Raw genomic sequence first — 17,626 nt, forward strand, 5'->3', positions numbered from 1 at the left:
AGTCTATCTCCAAAGAACTCAGAAATCAACTACATTCCTATCTGGAGTGAAAATCCATCACTAAATTGTGAATTTAGCATTCACATAATTGGGCCCTCCCCCACATTAATATCAAGAAGTCCAAGCCAAAACTGTATTTACCGAGGATAACTATTACCCATTTTATCTTTACTTTCATTTTAGCTTCTTTGAACGGCCTGCACACTGAGCACATTTCAAAGGAAAAAAACAATTAGCAGTTGAAATAAAAGTTTTCTACAAGTACAGACTAATTCATTTGTTTATAAACCCTGCTGTTAGTTCTACAGTCCTTATAACTAATAAATGAATCTATTCCTTTTTTAAACTTATAACTTTTCAACTTCAGTAAAACTGAAGATGCTTGTGGGACTGATCTACAAAAAATTGTTTTTAATAGCTTTGGTAATTTCTATCAGGTTCTGAAAATGAAGCTACTAGTACCACATAAGAGTAAAATGAAATTCACTTATTTCCTCAATTAAAATTGTGATAAGTGGATTGAATAGTTTTTAAATGGCTTACCAAAAATTACTCTCTGAAAATATAAACCTACTGAAATGCTCTGCATGAGGCAACTGCCATGTCAAGTTTTCAGTGGAACTCATTACTTGTGTAGCAAGTATGATGAATCAGTCGACTGAAAAGAAATTATGTCAGGAAAGGGACGTATAGGACCTCTAATTTGAAAAATAGCTATCGCCAACAGCTCTAAAGGAAAAGCAGCGAGCACTGTACTCAAAACTACCCTAAGATGAATATAATGAAATTCTGCAAATACAGCAGCAATTTAAAAAAATTAAACAAGTATTAGAACAAATACAGTTGGGTTTTTTTTTTTAAAGCAATCAAAATGGGGCAAATAGAATACTAAAAGGTAAGTAGTCAAAAACGGTCTATTGCTTTTTAACACTCCCCCTATGCCCAATTAAATTATCACAATCTTTTAAGGACAGTACTCCTGGTCCACATAAACCTTTGAGATAAGCAATTCTTTTAACTCAGAGGTGTGTCTATTCTCATTTAATTTGCTTATCATTACAAACTCTAAATAACTGCATCTGACTTCAGTTTTCAGGGCAAAGTTTCTTAGGTAAACACTCATTAAAGGTTTACACTAACATGTGCAACACCATCAGAGAAGTCCATTGTTAGTTCACAAAACAAAAACTGATATGAAACCAAATTCCTTTTTTCATCTCCTCTCTCTTGATCACAAAGGCTTCTCACTATATTTGCTATCATTTTTCTAGAAAGAGTGACTTTAATTTCCCTCCAAAGAGCACAGTTAACTCCTTATTTTATACACAAAAGTGGATGGCTGCACAAAGTCTGTCTGATGATGACAATAACTGCAGCTACCAATACTGAGTATTTTATCATGCGACACAATGTAAGCACTTTATGTGCACTGCCTCAGATTAATCCCTACAGTGATCCTGTCATGGATGCTAATATTATCCCCATTATACAGATAGGGAACATGCTGGCCCAAGAAAATAAGTAACTTGTCCAGGGACACATGACTAAATCCAATAAAGGGACTTAAAACAGAGATTAGAGCATGGATGGAATTCTGAAATTCATCTGTCTAACAGCATAAGAAAAATCCCTTCTTGTAGCAAACCCATTCATATCTAAAATAAACCAGAACTCCCTACCCCTTACTTTGTTAAAAAAAAAAAAAAAAAAAAGGCAGGAACTGACAAGGCAATACAAACTTCTGAACTGAGTTTCATAGGCCTGCATGGTAAAAACAGTTAAAATCTCATTGGAGGGACTCTAGAAAGGCAAAGCTGGGTATTGCTAAAAAAATTCCCATAATTACTTAGAGGAAGACTACCTGGCTCGGCCCAGGCTTTTTGTAGTAATATGAATTCTCTATATACAGTACTCCCAAGTTTATTGTATTTTATTTGCATATGGTCCATTACTCCATTCACAAAGGACACGTGCATTTGAGCGGATATTTTCCAGCTGAGATCATTAATGGCATTGTCCCAGATATATTAAATTGGCAATCTAGGATATATGAGGAATGAAGTAGGGGCAGTAAAGTAGAACTAAATAGAAAGTTAGTATTAAAAAACAAAGCAACTCTAAGATAATTTTCATTACATCTTCTTGCATCATTTAATAAGACCCTTCTTTATTAAGATATAAGTTTGATTTAAGGAAAATTTCAGTCCCTTTAGTGAGATCCTTTTTAGGATCCTCTGAGTATAGTGTAAAGTTTATACTTTAAACTGAATTTCTCGCTACAGTAAGCAATGTTATGCCAAAGCTTAATATTTTCTTTATGAAGATTTTTCAAGGGATAGAAACTGAACAGTCCTTCATTTGGAAACTGAAAGCACACACACGTAATTTCATATAGAGCAAACAGGTGTTTTGGATTGACTTCAACAAAAAGACAGTAAAAATGCAGGTCCTATTCAAAATCACTTAAGCTTTGCTTTTAAGACTAGGCAGGAATATAGAATAAGAAGTTTTTGCTCTGTAAACAGTCTCTTTTAATATCTATCTGGTTGCAAACTTTTGACCTATAAATCTTCCTTTTGGTAATGTTGCTTAAGATCAACTTTTTCTTTTCTGGAAGACCAACAATTGGTAACTAAATTAGAATATCCATGTCTCGCCTGGACACAGTAATAAAGAACTACTTAAATATACACAAACTTTTAGAATCGAAAGGCCAGAAATTATGAATACGTGTTCAGTTCCCTCTGTCAGATTCCAGGCCGAGTTCATGGCCAGAGCTGCACAGTACTTGATTTCAGTTCCACTTCCTCATATACCACTCTGCATAAACAAGTCTGGATAAATTTAACCTCTCCAGAGACACAGCTACCTGCTTTGTATTGAATAAAATTGTGATTCTACCTTTGATACACCATGACAGAGCACTGCAATTCCTTCAAGTTCTTTTTAGCTTAAAGATTTATGAGGCTGGTTGATTCTTCTGTTCTTCTGCTACATGGACAAAATCTATTCACCTTTTAGAAAAAGGTATAAATAATAACTCTGGGGCAAGTATTATCAAGCACATAGGGTGCTTAGAAGGCTTTTGGTTTTACTGAAACTAAAAGGACAAGCTTTTATCTTATCTGAATTTCTGACTTTCTAAACAATGTTTTTCAACCTGTTTACCATGTTCACTTTTGAGAAAAAAAATCTTGCACTATCCTTCTCTAGAGATTGATGCTCCACACAAAAGACACATATCCCTCTGTAGCAGGAGATACATGCAGTCTACATCGTGTTTTTACATAGAATAAGTTTTTTTTTAAGCTTTATATTCTGTCATTTATATCACAGATACATTGACTATTCAAGTACAAAATTACAATACATAATTTAGAAAACACATACATACCCCTCAGAAATTATGATATATCCCCAGGGGGATATCATCACCCTCTTCTGTAAAAAGTACCAATGGGAAATATAGTTTTATTACAGTAAAATAAACCTTGTGGCAAAGTAAACTTTTAAAGGGAAATACATGCAACATATTGAAGTTGCCCAAATAACATGATTACAATCCTTAAAATAATCACATTAAATAAGCAGAAACTATGAAAAATAACTTGACAAGTTGGAAACATTACCAGGGCTTCCTGCTTCCATTTCTGACATAGTTTCGAGGCTTGTCAGGTCTTTATGAAATAGTCGTCTTACAGTTCTGCACCCTCTTCCATCTTGCCACCTATACCCATCTTCACTTTCTTGAAAAGAGTCTTTTCTTGGTCGGTTTGTAACAGGAATTCTAGGTCCAGGTTTGAATTCTCTCCAATTCTCTCCAACTCCAATTCTCTCCAATTCTCTCTTACCAGCAAGTTCATCAGATAGCCATCTTTTACTCTGATCTTTGTGGTTGTCATTTATCCAAGAGGGTTGACTGTAAATTGGGTTCTTAAATGCATATGGATTGCTAGAAACAGCATATGGTCCTTTTCTGGGGGTATTCCCATAGTTCCCTGGTGTTCCTTTTTTTTTTTGAAGGCCTTTTTCCATTTTACTGCTATGGCCTTTAGCATAATCATCCATTATTAAATAATCTTGTTGGGGGTGACCCCTTCTGAAATCCTCATCATCTGTAGTCCCTCGCTCTTTAGTACGCCTCACAAAATAAGGTTTTGCGGCATCTCCCATGGTCTTTACTTCAATTTTCTTACTCTTCACCTGGAAAAAGGCATTTTGGAGACAAGGTATCATACTAAGTTCACAAAGTACCACACATTTATTGCACAGATGCTCAAAAGCTTGTAAGAAACCCTTCTTTTCCTAATTTCCATCACGTTCCAATAATTAGTGCATTATGCTAGAAGTTAGGAGGCTTACTTCTATAATATTCTTCATAGATATTATATAGATACAACACATGCTCTTTTCTTCAGAACCCTCCCAAAAACCAAGTACCTCACCCCAAGCCTATACTTTTGAGAACTCCCCAGTCTTTTAAAAACAAGCTGGCAATTACTTTTAAGTTTTACTACAAAGTAACCGAAACTTTGTGAACGCAGTACATCTCTCAACTCCACTTTTCAGTCCCTTCTACGTACCCCGGCACCTCGGCTCCGCTTGCGACTATTCAGAACGACAGGCTTCGATCTCTTGGGCTACGGAGGGCTCCCGACCAAGGCTCGCTCTGGTCAGTGGGGCTGGCTTTCTGACCAAGGGACAACTCAAGCTTACCCCCCCAGTCCTCATCCTCCCACCCCAAACAAGTTTGGTTTCGTCACGAACAGCAATTCTCCCTCTTCGATCCCCATGGGACCGCCCCACCCGCGATCTGCCTCGGTTTCCACCCTTTGGGTCGGAGGCGGAGAAACAGGAGGCGTCTCCGCAGTCCTGGCCAAGAAGCCACCGCGCGGACCAGGAAGCAGGAAGTGACCTGCCTCCGTGATAGGGTTCCGGGGTCTCCCCGGCCGGACAGGGGGCTGGGGCCGAGTGCCTCCACCCTGATCCCTTCTTCTCCAGCCCCCGCAGGGTCTGACACAAAGTGAAGACGCGGACTCGAGCCCGAAAGCTCAGTCCCCACTGGCTCGGGGGTTCCCTGGACCTCGCAACTGGGGAGAGAAGGCCGGCGGCGGATGGAGCCAACGTATCTCCCGGGCCGGGCCCACCCTCGACTCTGCAGACCGGAGAACCCACCTAAGACCCTCCCCGGACGCGAGTCTGACAAGGACACGGGGGGAAACGGTGCCCATGAGCACTCACCACCTCCGCCGCGGCCCCCCCCCGCCTCTTCCTGTCCCGGCCGGGCTCCCTCTCCGTGTTTTCCTCCAGCCCCACTTCCGGCGCTCAGCGCTGTCTCATTGTGCGCTATTGGGAGCCGGCCGTGCCCCTGTCAGAGCGCTCCGCCGCGCACGCCGGATATCCCCACCACCCCGCCGCTCCCGTTTCCGCCGCCGCCGCCGCCGCCGCTGCGCGGGCGCGTTTTCCGGGAGTCGGGCGTCGGGTTGGGTTCGGAGTGCAGGCTTTAAAAGCACCCGGGAGGCGTGCGGAGGAAGCCTTTGGTTCTTCGCGAGAGAAGCGAAGCCCGCGGTCGGGGCGTAGCCGCGTGCTCGGGTCGGCTCGGAGGCTCGCTTTTACCCTGGATGCTCCTGGTTACCTCCAGGGCAAGTTCAGCCTGGGTCTGAGGCCTCGTGGCGCTCGTGCTGTTTTTCTGATAATTCGAGTGATTGAACGTCTCAGTGAGGTCTTAATGGCCGACCCTAGCTTTTAAGCCTCCGCTGTTAATCCAGATCACTTTATGACTCAGAGAAAGAAATGCTGTGCTTTTTTTCTTAGATTGTGTACGGATTTGTTTCTCTTAAAAACAAAATCTGGTTTCGCAGAAAATGTGTAAACGCAAAGGATGACCAAGGAGGGCATTCATACTCGAATTTTCAAACGGAGAATGTTTTAATGCAACTAGCAAACAACTGGGTTCCTTTCTTCTCGCTCTCTCTTTTCCATTGACTTTACCTTCCTTGCTGTCTGCCGTGTTCTAAATGCTTGGAAAGCCTCGAGCAACTAATAAAATTAGGGAGCTTTGAGAAAATGCAACAGTTTTGATTTTTCTTCTCTTTAAGGGTATTTAAAATTAAATCCATGAGATTCTGTGGGGATAATGGTCTTAAAATGAACACATTAGTACTGGCTGTTGCCAGGCACTGTTCTGAGGGCTTTGCAAATAATTACTCACTTAATCCTCACAAACAGTAATCCTCACAACAATAATAGCATTATCCCCCTTTTAAAGATGGTGGGCGAAATAGCGTTTATGGTGAAGTAAATGGAACCGCTGGAATCCAAACCCCACTGTCTATACTAAAGGTGATTTAAAACAGGTAGGTACAACTTTTGTACAATGCTTTATCTAGATACTTTGGTTCTGAAAATACATGACAAGCCAGTAATCTGACAGGCAGACAATGGCCTTTTATGGAATCCAAAGGGAGTGTGATGATACATCATTACATTTATTATATGGAAGAGCTGCACCACTACACCCAGCCGAGTAACTGTATGGAACAACCAGTTTAGCAAAAGCCAGTCTTGACTGTCTAGAGTTCTAGAGGAGCAGTAGAGGACACATCTTTTTAAGAGTTTAAAATATTTTTATTTGCATTTTCTTCAATGTGTTTCCCAAAGCCTAACTTCTATTCAAAATGTACTTTTAAGATTCATCTTGAGGATAAATGAGGCTCTCTGAAACAAGATGCAATACTAATCAAAAGATATCGACAGGTAAGATACTTCTTTCTGTCAGTATTGTACTGTAATGGGGATTTAAATTGGTCATGGAGTGCATAAAATCCAGTTGAAAAGTTTGGTTTGATTCTTTTTTGGATGTCACTGGAGGGAATACTCATTTTCTCAGAATCTTTGCGGTGATTGCGTCATGGTCCAGACATATTTCCAATAATTTGGAGCAGAAATATGGGGGCTGTCTGCCTTAGAGATCATTAACAAATTACAGACGGCTAACAGAATCTCCCGTTTCTGCCTGCCTCAAAGTCTCTTAGTTTAAATTATTTCAGGACACTATATTTATGACCTAAGAAGTTGTGTAAAGTAAAAGATTTTTATTTCCAGTGCTTGTTTTCAAACCTTAGGAAAATCAGTGGGCTAGTATATGCTATGAATTAAAACCTAGACTGTGCTGTTCCAGAGTCAGCCATTTATTTAGTGTCATTCATCCATTTCATTTTTTTCAACAAATGTTGAATTCCTGATATGTGCCTGATATATGAGAAAAATAGTCACAGTCCCTGTTTTCAAAGTGTTGAAAAATATGGTAAAGGTAAAAAAATGTCCTGAAATTGAAAATTTAAGACTTTGCTTAGATGAATGTACTCTTTTTCCTCCTAAATTTGAGCTAATGTTACTCTGGGGCTCTACTTCCCTCTGGGAACTATGGGAAAAAAAATTTAACTTGCCAGTTAACATATCTCAAGTCTTTGCTAACTTAAATCATGTCTTTGATGGTTTGGTCTCTTTTGGATATATGCCCTATTGTTTAGATTTCCTTCTCCACTTCCTTTGCATGCTATCTGGACATGTGATGATCTGGAGTCATATGATTGGAAAGAAGTGTCCCTAGATACACATCCACAGGCTCTTTGAGGGGGTCCTCTTGCTTCTTTGGTCTTTCTAGGCTCTGTTCTTTGCCTTGTTGCTGGATATCTGATGCTGAGGTCGGAGACTCATGGACTCGTGGTTAGTTCTGTCAGCTTAGTCCATCTCCAGTGGTTCGCTTTTGCCAGCTTGGACCCATCCTACACGTGATGGCATCATGCATCCCTGTTGGGATCTAGCTGCAACTCCCAGGAGGTTTTCATTGTGGGTGGTCCACTACTTCCCCCCAGTTGGCAATCTCCTGGCTACTTTGCTGTCTGTCTTCCTTGGCATCAAGAAGAATCCAGAAACATCTGGATTCTTTTCAAGAACACAAGGAATCTCAAGTATGCCTGAAAGTGCCAATTTCAGTTCTCTGCTCGACTCTGTCCTGCTGTTATTTTCACACTCCTGAAATCATCCCATGTTTCTCTTCGGTAGTCTACTTCCCCCACGTTCCAATCTGGGGATGGGCCACATGTTTCAAACTTTTCCCTTAACTAATCTCACCCTCTGAGTGATGGAAAGTTCTGCTCCCCTCCCTGTTGCCATGGAGACTAGCAGCCCCATCTTTCCTTCCTCTCCCTACTTCCAAGTTTCAGCCGCCCCTTTTCCCATGGAAACTGAATACCCAACTCCCAGCTATTTCTTAGGTCCCTTGCCTGCTTCTCATCTCCACATTCATCAAATGCTGCACTCTAGACTTTTTTAGGTTCCCCACAGCCCTGCCCCCCACGGCTTTCCTGGGGTCGAACTTCCCAAGAGGCCTTTGAGTATTCACTGGATCAGGAACCTGAGAATATCCCTGGGCTCATGTGCTACCCCCTAAAACCTGCAGCCCTCCCATTGCAACTGAAAGCTGAGGGTTACCTGAGGCTTTTAGAAGTCGTCTCTAGGCCATCTTCATCTTTACAGACCCAACCCCCAAAAGACACCTCTCTCTTTGCCAACCAGCCCAGCACAGATAAAGTCCTTTCTCCCAGCACTGGACACAGGGCAGTGATGGAGAGCAATCAGGTCTGGATTATTCAGAAGAAAAAATTTCCGTATCTCCTTCAAAAAGAGATATAGCTAGTGGTGGGTAGGTCTGTGGCAGTGTTGGTGACACAAAGATGGGAGAGGAAGGAAGGAAACTTCTACTGATTGTGTAACCACTGGGCTGAGCACTCAGTACTTGTGTCTGATTGTCTTCTCGCAGTTCTACAATTTGTGAGTTAGTTAGAAAACTGAGGTTCAAAGAGTAGTCATAGGCTTATGGTAACACGGCTTTACCGGCCTATTCACAACGTGACCACAGCCTTTTAGACTTCAGTGTTTATATTCTTTTTACTCTACCATGCACCAAGCTCCTGTCCCCTGACTGAGCCCTCACACCGTCAGGAGCTAGTGTTCCTTTCTGAATTCTCTAGTTTTGAGACCACTCTCTGCAACTGCGATTCATTAGTCTCAGGTTATAGATCCAGCTCTGCCTCTACTTTGTTTTGATCTTCAGCAAATTACCTTCCCTCCTGATCTTCAGTTTCTAACTGTAAGCCCAAGACAAGGAACATGATGCCAAGCATCCAGTCACTATTCTTGACTGATCCTGAAAAGCTCAATTCTTCTCATGAGTAATTTATTTTGGGGTGTGCATTTTAATAATTTGTATATTAATAATTTGTTTTATTGATTATTTTAAATCTAAGTAAAAAATTACATTTTATGTATTTTGAGGTTTTATTTTTAGATTTATCTTCTATTTATGATATTAAATTCCTCTTTATAGTTGTGGTATAAAATCTTCTTTTAAAATATATAAATTAGGATAACACAGGGAACTCTACTTAATGCACTGTAGTGTCCTAAATGGAGGGGATATATGTATATGTATGGCTGATTCATTTTGCTGTGCAGTAGAAGCTAACACAACATTGTAAAGCAACTGTACTCCAATAAAAATTAATTAAAAAATATAAATTAAAACATATCCATTTAAAGAAAACTAGTAATAATTATCGAGAGATGTCAAAAATCATGAAGACAATATACATATGATTGAACTTTGAGAAGCACTGGACCCAAGGGAGAGAAGAGATAATGCCCAGAATTAAACACTGAGGCTGTCCATCATTTAGACATTAAGAAAAATAAGAGAAGCTGATAAAGAAGACCCAAAAAGGAGGAGCTTCAGTGATGAGAGAATTTTTTTTTTAACATCTTTATTGGAGTATAATTGTTTTACAATGTTGTGTTAGTTTCATTGTGAATCAGCTATATGTATATACATATATCCCCATATCCCCTCCCTCTTGCACCTCCCTCCCACCCTCCCTATCCCACCCCTCTAGGTGGTCACAAAGCACTGAGGTGATCTCCCTTTGCGATGCACTGGCTTCCCACTAGCTATCTGTTTTACATTTGGTAGTGTATGTATGTCAGTGCTAGTCTCTCACTTCGTCCCAGTTTACCCTTCGCTGTCCTTGTGTCCTCAAGTCCATTCTCTATGTCTGCATCTTTATTCCTGTCCTGCCCCTAGGTTTATCAGAACCATTTTTTTTAGATTCCATATGTGTGTGTTAGCATACGGTATTTGTTTTTTCTCTTTCTGACTTACTTCACTCTGTATGACAGACTCTAGGTCCATCCACCTCGCTACAAATAACTCAATTTTAGTTTTTTAAGGAACCTCCATACTGTTCTCCATAGTGGCTGTATGAATTTACATTCCCACCAACAGTGCAAGAGGGTTCCCTTTTCTCCACACCCTCTCCAGCATTTGTTGTTTGTAGATTTTTTGATGATGGCCATTCTGACCAGTGTGAGGTGATACCTCATTGCGGTTTGGATTTGCATTTCTGATAAAAGAGAATTTCAGAGAGTGTAATATATAAAACTTTTCTTTGAGCTGCTCTGTCCTGATTTATGCCAAATGTACCAAAAATGCTATGTCAAGACATCCAGGGGTTCCGTTGGGAGGGGAGGATCCCCAACCAGCCTAGGTCAAGGCATTTAACTAATGACACTGGGTGGGGTTAACACAGTGACTCAATTTTCCAGAAGCAATCCCAGCTAAGTATCATCTATTGCTTTGAAACTATTCTCTCCTGAGCCAAACAGGTAGAAATTGAGAAGGGAGAAAGGTAGTGAAGAGGATGGGAAAGTAGTATTTAGAAGTCAAAGGTGGTGGAAGTGGGGGAAAGCTTCGCAATGCAGAGAGAAAATGAAGCCTAAATTAGGGCTGTACCAACCATATGTAAGGAGAAAATATAGGCTGAAGGGTAGTCTTCATTACAGAAAATGGAGTAGAGTTTGATTAAATAAAAATAGTAAATAAAAAATATTAATGGCTCTAATCTTGAACTGTTCTAGTATTCTTGAACTGTTGTACTTTATCCCCTGGGCATGGAAGAGACCACGGTGCTTCTCTGAGTGGGGCTGCCAGATAAAATGCTTGGGACATACTTATACTAAAAAAAAAATTGCTCATTTATCTGAAATTCAGATTGAACTGGGTGTCCTGTATTAACTAATTAATTTTGTTGTTGCTAACTTTGGCCGTCTCCAGTATCTTCCGGAGGCATTCTGCTAGAGCTTGAACTCTTGGCAAGGAGTCACCCAATTGAAGAATACTTACTGGTTCTCAGGTTATCTAAGTATATCTAACTATGCTGTCTTCTTGCAGTGACCATATAAAAAGCTCCCTTTCTCCCCCAACCACGTTGTATTTTGAAAAATAGCAAACCTGTAGAAAATTTGCAAGAAATGTACAATAGATATCTATATACCACTTACATAATTAAACAATTTTAACATTTTGTCACATTTTCTTCCTTTCCGTCCCTCCCTCTTTTCCTCCCTTTGTGCATATGTGTATTGTTTAGCTGAACCATTTGAGAGTTAGTTGCAGATATCTAGACACCTAGGCCCCCAAACTATCAGCATGTATCTTTTAAAAATGAGGATATTTTCCTCTGTAATCACAGTGCAATTATCACACTCAGGACATTTAATATTCATATAATACTACTTTCTAATATGCAGTCCATATTTAAGTTTCTGCAATTGTCCCAGTAATGTCCTTTAACATTTTTTTTTTTTAGTGTTCTAGATTTGCGCAAGGGTCATGCATCATATTATATTTATTTTCATGTCTCTGTTCTTTAATGTAGCACAGGTTGACGGTCTTTTTTTTTTTTTTGGTTTTTCATTCATAATATTGACATTTTTGAAGAGTCCAAGTGCATTCTTTTGCAGATGTCTGATTGTTTCCTCATGGTTAGACTTAGGTTAAACATTTTTGGCAGGAATACTAATAGGTGATATATCACACATCTGAGTGTGTCACAACAGAGGATATATGATGTGAATATGTCCTTTTACTGATGATCAGTTGGATTATTTGATTAAGGTGTTATCTGCTGTATTGCTCCATTATAAAGATTCATTTTTTCCCTTTGTAGTTAATAAGTGACATGTGATGGGATATTTTGGACTGTGTGAAGATCCTGTTTCACCATATTTCTCCCAGTGGTTTTAGTATCCATTGATGATTCTCTCCTGAAATCAAATATTAATACAGTAGTTGTGAAATAGTGACTTTCTATTTCTATCATCTCTTTTATGTTTATTAGTTAGCATTCTTCTATAAAGGAAGGCTTTCCTTTCTCCTCCTAATTGCTTTAAAATTAAAAAAAAATCAGTGTATACTCATGGATTCTATTTTATTCAGTGTGTTGTAATCCATTCCTGTCATTATTCACTTTGATGCTCATATTGTTGCAAATTTGGCAAGTGGCAGCCCCTTAAACGGGTTCTTATATCTCTTTGACATACCTTCCTCAGTATTGAGTACTTCCTTAATTTCTGGCACTAGAAAATGCTCTAGGCTCACCTTGAAATTATGCATTTTCCCAAAGGGTTTGGGGAATAGTGTTTAGAAAACAATCCCTGGGTGCCATGTGTGCTCATTGCTCTGGGGTGAAATTGCTTTTAGGTCCTCTCAATGGACAGTGCTAGAAACACTTTTAAAATCCATGAGTTCATAATGATACTCTAAAGGATATCCAATCCAGTAGTACACAGTTCTACCTCCCTGTTTACACTGTAAAGTGTAAACAGGGGTCTCATTTGTCTCTTTGTTCTCCCACAGTGAACTCCCTGCTTCCTCAAAACATCAGTATATTTACTCATTTGCTCATTTCTACAACATACACAAAACAGTTTCAGAATTACTTCACCAACATTATCCAAAACAAGCTTACCAAGTAAAGTTCTAGATTTTTTTTGTCCTTAGAATATATCCCACTGAAAGTGTATAGTCAGAATAATTTGTTATTATGTTCAGATGTTTTTTTGGATTAATTCTTTTTTCTTTGTAATTGTATTATTAACTTGGTTATAATCAAATTAATTCATTTCTTTCACTTTCAGGGCCTCCTACCCACCCATTCTTGTTGATTTAATTTATTTTTTTTATATGTCAAATGCTAACATGGTTCAAAATACGAAACTATATAAAAGTTATATTCAGACAGGTCCTGTCCCCTTTCCAACTCTTCCATTTCATTCCCCCAACCCCCATAGATAAGCAAATTTATTTGTTTCTTGTTTATCTTTTTTTTCTTTTTTGTAAATATAAATGATACATGCGGCACTATTTACAATAGGCAAACATGGAAGCAACCTAAATGTCCACCGACAGATGAATGGATAAAGAATATGTGGTACATTGGGACTTCCCTGGTGGCGCAGTAGTTAAGAATCTGCCTGCCAATGCAGGGGACACAGGTTCGAGCCCTGGTCTGGGAAGATCCCATATGCCACGGAGCAACTAAGCCCATGCGCCAAAACTACTGAGCCTATGCACCACAACTGCTGAGCCCACGTGCCACAACTGTTGAAGCCTGCACGCCTAGAGCCCGTGCTCCTCAACAAGAGAAGCCACTGCAGTGAGAAGCCCATGCACCACAACAAAGAGCAGCCCCTGCTCGCTGCAGCTAGAGAAAGCCCACACGCAGCAACAAAGACCCAACGCAGCCAAAAAAAAAGGAATATGTGGTATATATATATAATGGAATATTACTCAGCTGAAGAAAAGAATGAAATAATGTCATTTACAGTAATGTGGATGGACCTAGAGATCATCATACTAATTAATCAGAAATAGACTCACAGGGACTTCCCTGGTGGCACAGTGGTTAAGAATCCGCCTGCCAGTGCAGGTGACACGGGTTTGAGCCCTGGTCCGGGAAGATCCCACATGCCATAGAGCAATGAAGCTCGTGCGCCAGAACTACTGAAGCCCACGCGCCTAGAGCCCGTGCTTTGCAAGAAGAGTAGCCACTGCAACAGGAAGCCCGTGCACCTCTACGAAGAGTACCACCCCCCGCTGCAACTATAGAAAGCCCGCACGCAGCAACGAAAACCCAATGCAGCCAAAAATAAATAAATAAATTTATAAAAAAAAAGAAATAGACTCACAGACATGGGAAACAAACTTACGGTTACCAAAGGGGAAACGGGGGAGGGATAAATCAAGAGTTTGGGATTAACATATACACACTACTATATATAAAATAAATAACCAACAAGGACCTACTATATAGCATTGGGAACTATACTCAATATTTTGTAATAACCTATAAGGGAAAAACTTTTCAAAGAATTTTGGTGGTTTTATGTACACAAGTAGTTTTGTAATGTTTTAGAGGGCAATGACCTTCAAGATAAAGCATTATTTTGTAACAATATTGCAAAACAGTTTGATAAGTGAGGTTAAAAAAAAGCATTATCTGATTTGAATAAGTCGTGTATTTGCCTTTGCAATTTGGAGAAAGGTTAATAATAATCTCTTTATTTGGTGTTACAAAAGGCTCTCACTTTAACCTGTGAGGTACGTTGGGCAAGGGTTATCACCCTATTTTATAGATGAGGAAAGTTGAGACTGAGAGAGGTTTGGGGACTAACCCAAAGCCATGTGACTAAGTGCTAGAGTCAGAATTAAAACTCAGGCTGTTTGATTCCTAATTCACTATTCTTTAAGTAACGGAAGACTAAATACTGAATTACGAATTTACATACTGGGCATTTGTGTTTTGATGGTGGTTCAGAATTGAGAGTTTTTCTTGTATGTTGATGGAAAATTCATTTTAAAATACTAATTATTTAAAAGAAATCACTAGGTTAACAAAGTTAATTAAATGTTTACTTTTCTGATTTTGGGCATGCTATTACACAAGCTGTCATTGATTGGTAGTCAGAGATGCCGAGGAAAGTGGAAGTAAAGTGTAAACAGTGGTCTCATTTGCCATTTTCACACTTTCTTGGGGGTTCCTTTCAATTTCCCTATGATGACTTCCTACTGCCCTTAAGATAAAGACTGATACCATCACGTGGTCTGCAGTCTCCGAGGAGCCTGTTCCTTCCCCGCCTTCCAGTGTCATGCTGCCCATTTCCCCGGGGTCTCTTTTTCCCTAGCCACACTTTGCCTTCTCTCAGTCTTCAAACCTGCCACCCCAGGGGCTGTACACGTATTCTTCTTCCTGGGCTGCTTTTCCCCCCTTTCTTCACCCAGTTAACATCTCATCACTCAATGCTCAGATTAGTAAGATCAATAAGATCACTTATTCAGGGAAGCTTCTCTGATCTCTCTGGCTGGGCCAATCTCTCTGTTACATTCTCTCATAGTATCATGTGCTCCTTCTATATAGCACTCCTCACAATCACAATTTTACCAATGTTTGTGCATTTTTTTTTAAAAGCTTGTTATGAGGAGTCTTTTAAAAATATATTTATTTATTTATTTTGGCTGTGTTGGGTGTTAGTTGCGGCACGCAGTATCTTTGTTGTGGCACGTGGGCTTCTCTCTAGCTGTGGCACGTGGGTGGTGCACAGGCTTCTCTCTAGTTGTGGCATGTGGGCTCCAGAGCACGTGGGTTCTGTAGTTGCAGCATGCAGAATCTCTAGTTGTGGTGCATGGGCTCAGTAGTTGCGGTGCATGGGCTTAGTAGTTGTGGCGTGCGGACTTAGTTGCCCTGTGGCATGTGACATCTTAGTTCCCTGACCAGGGATTGAACCTGCATCCCCTGCATTGGAAGGTGAATTCTTAACCACTGGACCACCAGGGAGGTCCCTTGCGCAATTACTTGATCAATGTCTGTCTCTCCCACTAGTGTGCAAACACCAGGAGAGCAAGAACTCTGGTTTTGTCACCATGGTGTTCCACAGCCTAGTGTGATGCCCAGCACACAATAGGAGTTCAACCGATACTGATGCATGAGTGATGGTGTGCATGGTTGCAGGTATGCATGAACCCAGGCAGTTCCCTCGGCTTGGCATGCCACTTTCATACATTCTCATTTTCTCTAGGTCTTTTTGACCTTTCCATATCTGCTCATGACATTTTGTAGATCCATGTATGTTTAATCACATGCATGTAAGTTTAATCACATTGCCTCTCTAGCTCCTGATTCTGCATGTGTATTCTGTTTTGTAACCTCTGAACTCAGTAAGCTTTCATGGGTTTAGTGGTATTCGTGAGAATTTGAGGAGCTGTCTCCTCCATTGCTACCCAGCCTCCCATCATTTCACTGACTCTTTCTTCTCTCTCTCTTCCAATTTCCTCTTCTCTCCTGACTCTTCTTCCTCTTCCACTCCAGGAGTGTCAGAGGCACCTTACCCCATGCCGGATAATTTTGCAGAAGCCATGGTACCAGCCAACATCTGTGACCCCGTAGGTATTCCCCTTCTCTGAGTGGACTGACCCAGGCCTTTTCCCAACAAAGATAGACCTTGTGGAAGATGAAGTCTAGTACTAGCTACTAAAAGTAAGTAATAACAAAATAATACATCATTATGTTACATTAGAATGGTATCATTTCTGGTCAAGTTTGAAGACTGTCCAGTGCTCTAGCCCATGGCATTGGGGGAGAGATTGGTGAAAGGGAGGATGAGAGGAAACAAGGGTAATGAATAACTTTCTCACACTTCCTAAGGTGTGTTCTTCCTACTGCTGTCCTATCTCAGGTCCTTCCTACAATTACTTCCAGCCACCATCTGTCTCCCCATTTCTTCCATCAGATAGAAAAGATTACATTCTCAAGTGTTCCTCTGAGGACATTTGGGCAAAATCAGATTGAGGACAGACTATTTTAATATCTGGAATCACCAGGTAGTGCCCGTGGCCAATTCAGGGAGTCTGTATCGTAATGTGCCATCTTCCTCTTACAATCACTTGAGCCTGTCAGAGTTTTCAAAGTGGGTATTTCTGCCATCCTCAGTTCTTCTTTCAGGTTTTGTTGCATTTCCTTACCCAGAGCTATTTTGTACAAGGATGTCTCGTGGTGTTGTCAGTTTAGGGTCTGAGGTTTTGGTGCCTACCCTGGAGAACTTTAGTTTTATTCTGTTCTAGGTGTTCATAAGTGTGAGCCTTTATCTAGATAAATCAACAACAAACTGCCATCCCACTCCACCCCAACAGTTCTAGAGCCCTTTTTGTGTGCCAGGAGCTGCCCTGTGGCAGTTACCTGCATTATCTCCTTATATTCTTACAGCTGCCCTTCAAGACAGACCTGACCATTATCCCCATCATGTAAGTGTGGAAATTGGGACTTAGAGGGGGTAGTAAGCTTGTCCTAAGACACATAGCTATGAATAGCAGAGCCAGGATTTGAACCTCTGACTCACACCAAAGCCCATGAGCCTAAATGTCAAGCTATTTACCATGGCTGGGGGAGGAAGGTGTGAGGAATGAAAACCAGTGTTTTGTTAGGTCAACAGATTTGTTTACACTCTCTGTATAAACAATGAAATTTCCCCATAGGAGTCACATCAGAAGAGACAGTAACGCCTAAAAACACATTGGTGAACTTGACTCTGCCTTAACTGCTGTTCTTGTTTTCACTCATCAATGTCTTACTTTTCTTTTGCCATCATCTTTTTGTTATTCATTAATCAAAAAGCCTTAACCAGCTCTCTTTTGGAATAACTGTTTTTTATAGTTTTCTAGAAAAAATTCTTCCAT

At 40.4% G+C, this 17,626-nt stretch overlaps 1 protein-coding gene and 1 long non-coding RNA gene across 14 annotated transcripts in view; one reads left to right on the forward strand and one right to left on the reverse strand.

Annotated features, from left to right (window-relative positions):
* Positions 1-5,319, reverse strand: part of TUT7 (terminal uridylyl transferase 7) — a 64,719-nt gene extending 59,400 nt beyond the window's left edge. For 2 of the 6 annotated variants that reach the window (XM_028494109.2, XM_028494107.2), the window contains exons 1-2: positions 5,242-5,319; positions 3,630-4,203 (exon numbers count right to left, since the gene is read on the reverse strand). In XM_028494109.2, the coding sequence (XP_028349910.1) occupies positions 3,630-4,173 (544 nt within the window). In that variant the 5' untranslated portion in view covers positions 4,174-4,203; positions 5,242-5,319. Of the gene's footprint in view, positions 1-3,629; positions 4,204-4,583; positions 4,763-5,241 lie in introns of those variants that run through there. The other 4 variants (XM_024132864.3, XM_007121371.4, XM_024132863.3 and 1 more) reach the window with 4 other exon arrangements.
* A 952-nt stretch (positions 5,320-6,271) lies between these two features.
* Positions 6,272-17,626, forward strand: part of LOC102976472 (uncharacterized) — a 127,814-nt gene continuing 116,459 nt past the window's right edge. For all 8 annotated transcript variants that reach the window (XR_003681298.2, XR_002893226.3, XR_003681302.2 and 5 more), the window contains exons 1-3: positions 6,272-6,356; positions 6,691-6,756; positions 16,263-16,430. This is a non-coding gene — a long non-coding RNA (uncharacterized lncRNA). The remainder of the gene's footprint in view (positions 6,357-6,690; positions 6,757-16,262; positions 16,431-17,626) is intronic.

The sequence above is a fragment of the Physeter macrocephalus genome, chromosome 9 (assembly GCF_002837175.3).
Source record: "Physeter macrocephalus isolate SW-GA chromosome 9, ASM283717v5, whole genome shotgun sequence".
NCBI lineage: Eukaryota > Metazoa > Chordata > Mammalia > Artiodactyla > Physeteridae > Physeter > Physeter macrocephalus.